A 13,789-nucleotide genomic window follows, 5' to 3' on the forward strand; every position below is an offset into this window, starting at 1 on the left:
ATAGTGCCATGTGATAAGAGTGCTCACCTGTACTCCCCAACAAAAAGGGAGAATAATGCTGCCGCCCCCCCCCCCCCCCCCCCCCCCAAAAAAAAAAAAAAAAGAAATCCTGGTGCTGCTTTTGGATATATGACAGTTGGGACCGAACGGTGCACTTCATAACTTCATTATTATATAATTCTATGTGATAGAGTGCTCACCTGCACTCCCGATGAAAAGGGAGAATCATGCTGCCCCCCCCCCCTCCAACCCCCCCCCCCCCCAAATTAAAGAAATCCTGACGCTGCTTCTGGATATATGAGACAGGACTGAACGGTGTACTTCACAACACTTTCACAGTGTTTATTCCATTGCAACCATCTGTATTGGTAGCTGCGTCCATATATGTTGTGAGCTAGCAATAAGGCATTTTCCAAGATATACTACACCATTTCTATTCAGGGCATCTCATTTAATTGTGCAACAGCAGTGGAAACACCTACTCTTATCTCAGCATCGAATCTGCCATCTACTATTTTTCAGCTTGCCTTAGTGGACGACATGGACAACAACAGCAACTAACATTGTCCACAGGTGAAAGTGAAACGGTACTTCTCACCACTCCTGTAAAAAAGTAACAATAAAGTAAAAAAAAAAACGGGGGGAAGGGGGGGAGAATATAGCACACCTATTGTGAAGGAGAGATAAGAAAGTTCATGAACTCACCATCCACAGGGACATAAAATGAGAGGGGTGGGGGAAACAAATTTAATATGAGTACAAAATTATCCTAGAAATGTTGGTCAGGCCAGATATTCTTTATTCATCCAGAAAATTTAGTTCAATAAGAACAAAGATAACAGGGAGGCACATTTTCCCTGTAGTGTTTGTTTCTTATCGATGTGCTTCCCTAGTCCTTTCACTAGTGAAATTTGAAGATGCCTCTAAAAGAGATGTCTGTAGCTTGCACTTATGGGTTATGACCCACTTGCTACACAATACATCCAAATCAATATAATTCTAAACCAGCATGCCAAGAAAAAGTTATTCCAAGTAGCAAGCTCCTTTATTACACATTCTTGTAACTGAATACGAGCACAGTTGAACCTCATTATAACTAAGTTGCATTCAACACAAAAATACCTTCATTATATCTGATATTCATTATAAGCATATCTTCTTTACATGCTGATATCATCAAAAAACACTTTAGATTTACTTTGTTATGTGTCCATTGTTTATAATGACATGTGACTGAACACCCTCGTCCTATATGAAATGGAACACCGGATTTGTGTTCAAAGCTGGTAATTTTCATTGTGGGTGCTTGTAATGAGGAAAAGTTGCATGAGCAAGATTCTTCAACAGGAGAACAACATAACTAACAGCAGTGAGTGAAGTTCTGACTTGCACGTTTGCAAGAATCGCTGTTAGAACACAAACGAGGTGTTCAATTTCATATTGGACAAGGGTGCACATGTCACACATAGGTAGTAGGTGTAGTTTCACTTCAACTCAATCATATCATTGAGCAATGTGTTCCTGTAACAACAGTAAATATGAAGGCTTTAATGGGACTTGGTGCACCTATATACATACACTGAAGTATATCACAATTTTATATATATACAACAATTTACAGGCATGCAGTTCGATTCAGTTAAATGTGTCATTGAACAAGTTTACCATTTCCAAAGCAAAAACCAATGCCACTCTGACATCAAGCAAGGCATGGTTTAATAAAGGCAAAACAGATACTAAGTGACAGTTCAAATTTTTGTGTGAAAAGTGGGCAACAGAACTTTTCTCACACATTTGGGAACATCCCAGCCTAACAATATATAGTGAAATTGAGGCCTTTTCAAAAAGCTACATCGAACAGTCACATGTACACTGAGACACCATTGTAATTGCTTCTTATCAGCAAGTAATGGTATAATTTTATAATTTTGTCTAACAAATAAAATCTCATTATCTCTCTCTCTCTCTCTCTCCCAAATATCAAGGTACGGTACATTAAACCTTGGACAGCCTTTTGCTGATACTCTAGGTGATGTAGAGATGCTGGCATTGTAAACAGCATGGAGACTGTAATAACATGAAGGTTTGAGTAGCCTTTTCCTGATGGAAGCAACAAAGAAAATCTCTATACGAAAGGAACCCTTTTTCTTCAGGAATCACAAAGAGTGCTACAATAATATCACTCTTCACGAAAACAGGTAATGGATAAACCCACGCTTTTAAAGGACACCTGTGACAGTGTGCCCCACTCCTTTTTTTATCAGTTATACCTGACAGCATCTGAAGATGCAATGCTACCATTATCCGCGGTAGCTGTAGCACAACGCTATGGTGGCTGGACAGACGTGCCATTTAGATTGTTCCCACTTATTGGCAGAACTGCAAGCGCCGCGAGAAATTTTGCTGCACCAAATACCAGTTATACTGGCAAGGTAACTTTAGAGGAACACTAAAGGCTGAAGTTAAACCAATATTAATAGAGTACTGTGAAATAATAAGTACACTAATGCTACTGAAAGCGGACTTCCCGCAAACGAGAAAATGGCATGATGAGAGATGAGTGGGGCCATCACTTCAGAAAGGAACCAAATGCCACTGACAGATGTCATCGTGGCAATTATCTGTAAACAGTTGTCAATAATTTATAATATAAACATGCTGCACTCAAAAATGAATGAGACCACTCTTAGTGAACTTTTCTATGGAGGAAAACACTGATGCTGCCTCCTGACAAAGCTCTGTTGGCAGTTTCCTAGCGTACAGTGCCCTCTCTGTGCCACCAGCAGATTCACCATGAGCTCTCTAAGCAAAAGAACCTCAAGAATAATTGTCAATATGTTTGCTTATCCCACGCAATTTTTATCAAATCACTGGTCTAACCCCTGGCCTATTAGCATTAGTGTTGCTATCATCATGTGCTGTCATCATCAAATATAGTAAGCCAGAAGCATATGATGCATAGTTGTTTTATAATCAGTGCACACAGCTTACTCTAATAAGCTAAACTCACTTTTTTTCAAGTGTTGTTGGTTTAGAAATACAGAATGAACACTCATATTATTCAGAAGAAAGATAGACACTATTCAAAGAAGTCACCTTACAATGTGTTTTAGAATAAGAAAGACGAATACAGAAATTGCCGTGGCACTATTAGCTATTGAAATAAAACATACAAAAAGCATCCGCAATGACACAGTGCTCTGGTCACCTGTAGTTCACAAGCTTACCAAAAAGCACAAAAAACAATTTTAAATTTGGTCAAGATTCTTGAAAAGAATTGACTGTCTTGCATAAAAATATAAATTATATTGGATGAATGACCTTGAAAGCTCCAGAATGACCTTACAGCCAAATGAACAGCATGAACAAATAATATACTAGTCACAAGATGCACCTTTTGTAATACATATATACTAGTAAGTAACGCTCCAAATGGCATGCGTTCAGTTTCGCTATGGAAAACTGTGGCTCTCAAGCTACAAAAATTTGCCGAAAGGCACCAAAGGCATTTCTTCTACTACGCGTTTTACAAACCAGGGCAAGGGACATTTATGCCCTGTCAAATGCCAATGTAAGAAAATGCTGTTCAGGACCCTGCAAAAGTCTGGTAAATTCTTCAAATGGCACAATACATAATGCGATATCAAGGAAGAGCTCATAATTCTCACCGTGACAATGTTGCTTTGTTAAGCCCATGCTGACAGAAGCTATCACTGCACATTGTTTTCGAACTGCTTAATGATGGTAGAGTACTAGTAAAATTCTTTGTGGATGCATAGTTTGCAGCCAAAAGGCGAATTGGATTGTATGTACAATGAATGAATGCTGACTTTAGTCACGCTTGCCCACACTACAATGCAAGTCCATTGTTCCCCTTCACAGCAAAGTCACTGGAGACAGGTTGATGTGACAGAACGACACCTCACTGGAATCAGTATGTTGCAGCTTTCGTCTTGACGGGCAACATCAGGAGGCTGTCAGGTAGCGCCCCCTGTTGACTCCAAGATCGCTGCAGATCCTGAAGTGCACTTGCAGCAAGATGCAAGTACATTTCCCCAGACTGCTCAAAAGAAGTCAGCAGCTGCTTTGCGCTTGACAGGAAGCTTCAAGAGGTTGTCAGTTAGTGAAGAGCTGTCGCTGCCAGAGAGGTAGGGCTCCCGTCGGCATGAATCTTTCCGGGAGGCAGGCGAAGGCACGAGGGGCGATGGGGTGGCGCCGCTTACAAGTGGCGTGCCTGGAGTGGCAGTCTTCGGCGTGTAGCTGGCCCTCAGCGCCCGGTCTATACCTTTGGAGATGCCCAGCTTGGCCGATGCCAGATGGCGTGCAGCGGGTGACATGGTGCCAAGGCATGCCAGGGGCGACTTGGGGGAAGGGCTTAGCCTTGGGCTGCACAGCAGAAGAGTATGTGATGATTACGAATTGCACGGCACAATTACCACAAAAACGAGGACAAGGGTACTGATTGTGAAGACCAAATTGCTACGTGATGGGTAAACAGCGCAAGGGTAGGACTCAGCAGGAGCAATAGGACAGCACGCTGTCCTGCCGCTCTTGCTGTGTCCCATCTTCGTGCTGTTTATACGTCAAGCAGCCATGCACCGGTTGACCCAAATGCATACCATATTGAAGTTTTAGATTGTAAGTGCAGAAGAAAAGAGAACTTGTCTCTTAGGTTAAACTGGCCATGCAGACTAATCAAAGAATAATCTGCACAAACTTGGATTTCACAAGAGCAAGCAGGCTACATTCACCTCCTGAATACTGAAACAGAAACAGGTTTGTAGAAACAAGTATTATAGGTAAATACAGTCAACAGTCAATTTTTCGGACATGCGCGATAATTCGGACGCTTTCGCGTACCACGTACCCCATAAAGTCAAGATATAAGAACATTTGAAATTTCGGACACAATGACCCTTTTTGATGTGACCACAGGTCCGAAACGGCATTAATCGAAGCCACTACCGTCGCTATTTTAATTAATTTAATTATCTCGTAGCTTTGAACCGGCGCTCTCGCACACCGATCTGCTGGCAGTCGCTGTAGCCATCACCACGGCAACGCTAGGCCTAGCTGCTCTGACGTTCACTGCTGTGATTTTTATTGAAAGAATTTGGCGCTGTTAGCAATGGTGCAGACTACGCCTTTGTAATCCTCGCCGATGGCTTCGACGTGCAGGAAGCGTGGCGCGTTGCACATGCTGGTTTTCAAAAGTCAGCGTCGCTGCAATACAAGCGGTGAAGTTACACAATGTATTACGGCGAAGCATACCAAGAATAGAAAGGAAAAACTGTCACGGGACACAATATGTATTTTTTAGTTATGCACGTATGCATCTGCCATCTCCTGTGATAGTACGAGCACCAATACGCCTAGTAAGTGTATTGGTGGACCTCCAGAGCTATTTCAAACGTGCCTGTGGCGATTTAGGCCCTTGGGGTAGTAAAAGGCATGCATTCATTTTTTTCGGACTGCCAGATGTTTCGGACGTTCCTGTGGCCCCTAAGGAGTCTGAAAAATAGTATGTTGACTGTATGTATTAAGGACGATCTGTTCCTTGCCAAAATTTGCTTCTAACGTTTAGAGGGTCTCGAATTTCACTTAACAGAAAAAAAAAAAAAAGACAGATGACGAGTAAAAAATGTCATGTTAATATACTCCTTTAAAGGGGCCATGACACCAAATTTTCAATTGTAAAATACGCAAAGGCATGTGGTTTAAACCACATGCCCCACAGCAAGCTGGCAGAATTTCAGCACATTTGGTGTGGTAGAAAGTTTGTATTTTTTTATATTGCAGTTGAACTGTACAATAGTCTAGCAACAATAGGTGGTGATGAAATGAAATGGCACCTTCGCAAATGGCTCCCCTTGGAGTAACAAAAGACAACCCCGAAGGGCATGCTTTTGTGTACTGCGAGCATCGGCGGCGATTGCAGGAGCTGGAAATACTATGTCTAAAAGAATTATGGGGTTTTACGTGCCAAAACCACCATCTGATTATGAGGCACACCGTAGCTAGGGACTCCGGATTAATTTGGACCACCTAAGGTTCTTTAACGTGCACCTAAATCTAAGTATACAGGTGTTTTCTGCATTTCGCCCCCAACGAAATGCAGCTGCCATGGCCAGGATTCGATCCCGCGATCTCGTGCTCAGCAGCCTAACACCATAACCACTGAGCAACCACGGCGGGTTGGAAATACGTCTAGGCTGCCACACATCATTTTTATTTTTTACCATGCACATTCTCTGCAGTCTGCAGCTGTGTTTTATCGTGCGAGTGGAGGAAGCGCGGACACAATTCAATAGCGATGGCGTTGCTGTTCTGTTGCGTGCCAGAATGTGTGGAGCAAAACATTTGGTGTGGTTTCTGTTTCGAAACAGATGACACAGCGGTGGCCGTGCATTTCCAGACGTCACAGAGTCCACGCCAAAATGGCAGTCGCTGTAGGTGGGAGAAGCTTAAAAGCAGAGATTTCAAATTGAAACTTCTCGAGTTAAGATGCACACTGAGCCCCCCCAATGATAAACTCAGCTACAATGATAAACTGTGAGTAGTTGGATGATCATGTTGTGGCCCTTTTAAGTAATGAGGGTCTACAAGTGCAAGGTCAATGCATCACCCCACCTGAGCAGGGAGGAGCGAGCACGGTCGAGAGCCGCATTCTTCTGGGCTGCACTGCGGCGAGCTGCACCGTCTGCTAGAGAGTGAGCCAGTCTCTCCCTAGACCGGGGCTCTGGTATCCGGAACTGGGGCCCACCGGGGTTGCGTGGCAATGGCGTGTCACTTCCATCCAGTAGGAAAGGTGTGCCTTCAATCTCACCCCACGTCAGCAGTGGAGTCTCATTGACACCTGTAAGTGCAAGCACATGACAGAAAACCTGAAATGATGCCGCATCAAATAAATCTTTGTATGACACAACGATTGGCAATATGCCAGAGCATAACAGTGCATAAGGTGTTAAAGGGACACTAAAGAGAAACATGAAATCAGTTTCAACTTGTAACATATTCTTTCAAAACTCAACTTTTGTTAATTTCGTGGCAAGAGTTTGATTACTAAAAGATCAAATGAAGGCCAAACATCCAATTCCTAATTTCACGGTGAAATCACAGCACCGGTGCAGCAGTGTGATGTCATGGATTTCAACGTATTTTCTCATATTTGGGCTGCTAAGGTAAAATAAAAGTTCTCGACACTTGCCAAGTTCATTCTTTCGTTGTTTCAGAATACGATGCAGTCCATCTTTACCAATAAAAAGCTTAACTAGGCCTGCGAAGACACAGTCAACAACCATGAAGTTATGGCAAGCTGGCGTGTGAACTTCAAGAAGTCGCCGCCACGAGTCTTTTATTTTTGCATTTTTTCTGGCCTAGTACCAAGTTTCTTCTCATGGTAATAGCGGCTTCTTTGGTATTATAGAACGGTAATCTACAAATACAGCTCCAATTATGCTTCTCTTTAGTGTCACTTTAGTTAAAATTTAGTAACTCTAGGAAGTTGCTTTTCAATTCATACCACAAATATATTAAAAAAAAAGTTTTGAATAATGGCATGTCCCAAAGCAATACTGAGCTATAAGATGGCTCAAAATGAATTTTGACTAACTTGGGTTCTTGAACGAGCACAAGAACCTTACAGGCATTTTTTTCTAAGATGTTCAAATGAAACAGCCCACATACGTACAATTTTTTTCATCAATGTCAAATTCTTTCGCTGCTGCTTAGTTGAACTTTAGTTCTTGAGCATGTTCAACTATACCGACTACATTGAGCTCGAACGATACCATGAAGGCTCTTCGTCTTTAGGGTGCCATCAGAACTGTTCTTGTGTTTTGCACATATATAAAGCTGTGCATAAATCCACTGCGCATTTTCAGAACAAGGTTTCGTGCTTGTATTCACAAATCCAAGCACAGAAAAACAGCCACTTAAGTATGAGCCAGAAATATTGCTTGTGTGCAATGACGATCATTGTGGAGCCGATTTTGCTAAGTGATTTAGTGCTGGAAGAATTTACATTCATAGTCTAGCCTCGCTTTCTTCAAGCGTGCCTCCGATCTTATAAAATAAACTCATGGTATAGTTCGCCCGCACAGACAGTCTGCACCCTGCAAAATTTCAACTTTTAAACTTGTAGAGTCCGCGGACTATAGTCCAAAAATGTGGTAAATAAGAAAAGCCATGCAATATACTCTCGCAAACATGCAGTTAAATGGCTTCTAAGCTGTTGCATACAGCCTACCATCCAGCGCACAATCCAGCACTAACCCCCATTTCTAAATTATTGGGCCAGTTTTCAAATTCCACAACAGTGATAAGCAGAAATATAGCCACTCCTAGATTCCTAATGTGCCTGCCGGGCAAACTCGCACCACGCATGCTGCCAGCAACAGAAATGAATGAGTGGTCACGTGGAGCTTGGCTGCCAAAATTTGGATCATGCACACATTCTGCATACCAAGTGGCTGTGCCCGCCACAGGCTTCGTCAGGCAGGCAGGCTGTGTCACAGTTCTGCAACTGACATGGTAATCTATGATGCAGTAACCATTGGTGCTGTACTACACAATGAACACTCACCTGGTGCAGGTGACGGTGTGGCCACAAAGCCGAAGCCGCCAACCTTGGGTGAAGCTGTTCCGGGCTGGAGCTCCCGGCCATCCACACCCAGTTTCCCTTCGAGGGCCTTGGCCTGGGCGTTGGCTGCCTGAGCAAGCGCTTCTTTGTTGGCATTCTCATCAAAGGGCGACCGTTCGAGACGTGTGTGGCAATGAGCAATGGTTCGGCCTGGGCCACGCTCTCGCTTCTCCTCCTCTGTCAGTGCTGCTCCTGTTCGTATTAAAATAGAACTACAATAAGCACTTTTAACACTTTTACCCACATTACAACTCTCCCTCAGCAGCATTTTTATTCAGTCCTCATACTGCTGATTACCATTCCTGTACTCTCTACATTTTCTGCTCAGGTATTTCTGTTCAAGTTTGCACGCTTTGCTGCTACATGTTACCCCCTGCAATGCACGGTTATACAATTAACAGGGGAAAAAAAGGATGGTACACACTTCCTTAGGAAGGCAGACAGTAACAGTGCTGACTTTCAAATCAGTGCTGCCTGTCTGCCTTCGTTGCCTGCAAAATTAGTGGTTTCCTTCTTTCTTGAACTATACACCAACCAGCCAAGCAACATACTACTCTATTATAGTTATACTGTACAACATGCAAGTAGATTGCTGCTTTCTTCTCAACACTTTGATCTGGACCATGCATCGATTCACAGCAAGTGCTGTGAGCACCAGTTCATAGCTACTACATATCACCTTCCTAATCTGTAATATCAGCCCCATTAGGCACATAAAGTAACCCTCTTTGAAATGTTCCATTAAATAGGCTGTCTCACAAGTGACAGGTGCGACTCCTGTCCCGTGGTCTCTCTCCAGTACTCACTGAGCCATGAACAGCAGTACTGGGGGCGAAATCTTGCAACGCAGTGCACTACCCTACTACATGAGCCTCTTACAACATTTTCTAGCTGTGCATTCTCATCCACTAATGTAAACAATTTCACAATGGCACAGACTTCGTGATACTATACTTTTAACCACCAAACTGTGTGACATAACAGAAAAACACTTTTGCACATCCTCATCTGAACAATGTGCCACCAGATATCACTGACAACACTGTTGTTAGTGCTTTCGTTCTACTAAAATAGTCATGCACTGCTATGTGACTGCATCGGCTAAAATTATCTATCATTATACATTTCTCTCTACTGCCTGCTACTGCTGATCCACTCACTGCACCTAGTCGACTGGCTACTACTGTTAATCAACTGTTAAGAATAAGATGTGCCAGGGTAACGAACACTGACCTGGAGGTATGTACATGAGTGAGTTCTTGTTGGTGTAACGCCAAGTGATGAGAGGCTTGTTACTCCCGTTACTCGTGCCTTCTGACTCGGCAGCTGATGAAGGCCCTTCCAATGCCAGCTTTGGCGCTGGACCCTCAAGCATGGCATCTAGTGGTGCCCCCTCAGCCTTCTCGTCATGATACATCCAGGCATGCTTCTCACGATGCCGCCGCTCGGCCTCGGCAACCATCACTTCGAAGGAGGCGTTGTCCTCGCTGGTGTGTTTGTGCATAAATGCGTCCAGCGAAAGCTGGCTGCCCTGCGATGAGATGTCTCCACCATCTTCACTTTCAGGCACAAGCCCTGTCATGAAAGGTACCAATCATAAAGGTTCAGGCCATGAAGCAGATGTACATCACAAGTGAGAAAGTAGTGGTCGGACTCGACCTAACGAAAATGTCTTTCTTCGCGCATGTTATTTTTGCACTCACGATTTCCTATGTTAAGGGGTACTAACAAAAAAAATTATTTGAGCTGCATTAGTAAGCTGCCCTTCTAAATACCAAAAAAGAAGAAAACAGCTCTTACTGCAAGAGTGAAGGCAGAAAGACACAAAAATTAAAATGGGTGGCAACACCGACTTGAAGTTCCCGCACCAGCCCACCATTATGTCACGTATTTTGGTGGTGTTTGCTCGGGCCCAGTAAATGTTTTACGGGGAATGATGGCACACATCATGGTGTAAAGAAGCCAAAGACTGAACCTGGCAACTTTTGAGAATATTTACTTTAAATTAAAAAAACTAATATTTGGTCTTCATTTTTTTTAGTAATGAACCTCTTACTGTGAAATTAAGGAATACAGAGTTTTGAAAGAATACTTAGCAGTATAAACTGGTTAAATGTTTCAATATAGTGTACCCTTAACACAATATGCTGAAACATCTTTTAAATAGCTCACTTACTAAACTACAGTATCCCTAAAGAGGCATTCACAAATTACACGCAGAGGATTCCATTCATACCTGATGAGCCCTGGTTATCAGAGGCATGACCAGATTCCGATGGGACTGGCGTGGCACTGGGTTCCAGAGATGGAGTTTCGAATGTCGATGGTGTTTGTACTGGAAAAGAAGAAAATCAGGAATTAATTCACCATGGCACCTTCAAGGCAAAAGAAATACACAATAAACAAGCACCAAAGAAGATGCAAAAATACTGATCAATACACATGCAGTGTAATGTCAATATGCTCGTAGCAGAATCAATGCCCAGATAATGTTGTAATCGGTAGAGTATCAAAGTGTGTAACACAAGTGCACCAATACTAAGGCCTAGAGCTGTTCTTGGGCACTTCCAGAAATAAATGAAATGAACTGAAAGTGCACCAACTCTCGTAGAAGTGCAGTGGAAAACAGCATAAAATGCACAATGAATAACTGCCAAACTTTATAAAATTCTGCAGGGGCAAATTTTGTATTAAACATTTATACTTACGCAATCGATACTGATGTGAGCAATGTACATGCAGTGCACATTACAATTCTGAAGCACAACTTGCTGCAAGACCTAACAAATTGGATGTGCCACAGAATTTGATGATGATGATGATAATAATAATAATAACAAACAACAAAGCAAAGTGTGCATGTGTGTGGTGTTGGGGCTTAACACTGTCATGATTATTTCACAGTGTGAAGCTGGCACATTCACTGCAGTACTAATCATATAATAGAAAAAGGGTTGCTCCTATTTACTGAACATGTACATTTTGGAAATGACAAGAACATGAGCCATACATTGCAAGAACGTTTACTACTGGATCTGCCGTAAGCATAAACTGAAACACAAACATGAGAAAGCAAACTAGATGTCTTACACATGAATACAAGAATATGCAGTGTTACATCCCTGCACATTCTTGCAGTGATGGATCTTGCAAGGTCCATGCAAACAAGCTAAAGTTCGCGCAACACCTTTTCACATACCCAACAGGACATAAATAATAGCTCTGGTTGCGGCAATGCACACATGTTTTCCATTATTGTTCTTATATGCGCAATGCGTACACGGTTTTCAATTCTTATTTATGTTCATGCAAGGGCAGTATAGCTGGCACTTGAATGTAAGGGTCCTTGACTTCGTCTAGTCCTGCATGCCGGTGTGTGGAAAGCACATTTTTAAGGCAAATAAATTGGTAGAAGCAGTAGTAGTGGTACTACTTGAATCAAAAAAGGGAATTACCTCCATGCGTTCGCATATTTCAATGATAGCTAGAAGATATGTCACCTGCTGACTGTCACTAGCAATGCTATTCGTTTGTCAGGAGATTTAACGTGTGCACCACACATCAGCTCCTACAATACTTGCCAGTCAGATGCAAATGGATACTTACGCCATAACTTTAGCTGTGCTCCTTCCTCACTGAAATTAACTCTTCACAAAACATTGGTATGCTCAAAATTGGGGTACACCTCAGCCATTTGGGATCCGTCTCAGTCTTCACTCATTCTCGATTTGGGAAGTGTACGATATTGTTCAGACGGCTTCATTTTGTCAAATTATTTCCGCTATGCTAGCATTACATCTATGTAATGAACCCTTAACTTACCTGATCTTTCGTCACACCACAAGTCTCTGCCTTTCTCACAAGGTTTTTGCATTTCAACCCCCTTCTAAAGGAAACCCTTTTCGCCCCTCCATCTTACATTTTGTCCCACACTGACCACAGCCTGAAAGTTAAGGTGCCAATGTGTCATTCAAGCCTTTACAGTGACTCCTCTCTCCCTAGAACAAGCATGGACTGGAATCGCCTTTCCGCATCAGTCGGACTCATCACAGACAAAAATAACTTCAATACTGCTGCACAGAATGCCTTTTGTTAACTTTGGGCCTCGATAATGTGTGAAATAAATAAATAAATAAATAAGTTCAGGATGTGGTGGGCTTACTTGAACGGAGCACGCTCCGGGTGCTGCCACGGTGGCGATACTTTTCCTGCAGCTCCCTTAACTTGGTAATGTTGTTAGCTTCGAGAGCATCGAGGTACTCATTCTGTGCTCTGAGCTTGGGCACATCGGGAAAGAAGTCCCGCTCGATGATCTTGCCGATTTCCTGTAAAGTTGAGTCACATGGTTACGTAACTCTGTGGTGCTCCTGACACAGAATTGCTAACCCTGCTGTTCAAGAAACCCCAGGTACGGCCAAACACAGCTTACGGAAGCTGGTGACAAACCTAGAGGTTGCGTTTATCGTTGCGACTACTAGCAAAGAGAAAACAACAACGCAGATAAAGTGCAGGCCGAAAAACGCTGACATTTGTTGTTCTCCCTTTCATTTTGTTGCGGCATCACTCAGCACCAGCGCACTTTCGTAATCTACTCGCAGTACCGATTGTACGCATGGCGGCAAGTATCCACTCAGCTGTTGCAGTTAAGCGCCAGCTAAGTATTGCAGATTGCCAGTTTAGCATGCAAGACGACAGGAATGAAAACACGAAGACTCCTGAACCTGACGTAACAAGCGCGATTACTCACAGCGGTGTATGCATCTTCGTCCAAGACTTTCACCGTACGTATTTTCGTCGGTTCGGCGGCCGATCGCACCACTGCCAAAGTCTTGCTGGGCTTGAACACCTCGACATCCAATGATATTTTGGACTTCGGCGACTCTTCGCACATGTCTGGCGTCGAAGCAACAACAGGCATGAAAACTTTCTACGGGAATCTATGGATTTACGTCTTTTCCTACGATATGCAACGATTGCGCTACGCCATCTTTGATGAAATTGATGCCGATGTTCGCGGACGTTTGCCGAGTTGGCCGAGTTCGCTCGTAGGAGGCATTGGTTCAATGGAATTGAAAGTAAAATAGGCTGACCGGGTGTTAATATCAGCAATAATGCATATATCTGGCAGAAAATATATAACATTTTTAA

The 13,789-nt window shown here is 43.0% G+C and overlaps 1 protein-coding gene across 1 annotated transcript; it reads right to left on the minus strand.

Moving 5' to 3' along the window:
• Positions 1-336: 336 nt before the first annotated feature.
• Positions 337-13,649, minus strand: LOC119445914 (splicing factor ESS-2 homolog). Its single transcript, XM_037710216.2, has 7 exons — positions 13,389-13,649; positions 12,804-12,966; positions 10,878-10,976; positions 9,875-10,216; positions 8,585-8,833; positions 6,631-6,856; positions 337-4,386 (listed from the first exon to the last, which is right to left on the minus strand). Exons 1-7 carry the CDS (start codon positions 13,557-13,559, stop codon positions 4,065-4,067), a joined length of 1,572 nt encoding a protein of 523 aa, XP_037566144.1. The 5' UTR covers positions 13,560-13,649; the 3' UTR covers positions 337-4,064.
• Positions 13,650-13,789: the final 140 nt, after the last annotated feature.

Source organism: Dermacentor silvarum, chromosome 3, assembly GCF_013339745.2.
Source record: "Dermacentor silvarum isolate Dsil-2018 chromosome 3, BIME_Dsil_1.4, whole genome shotgun sequence".
Taxonomy (NCBI): Eukaryota; Metazoa; Arthropoda; class Arachnida; order Ixodida; family Ixodidae; genus Dermacentor; species Dermacentor silvarum.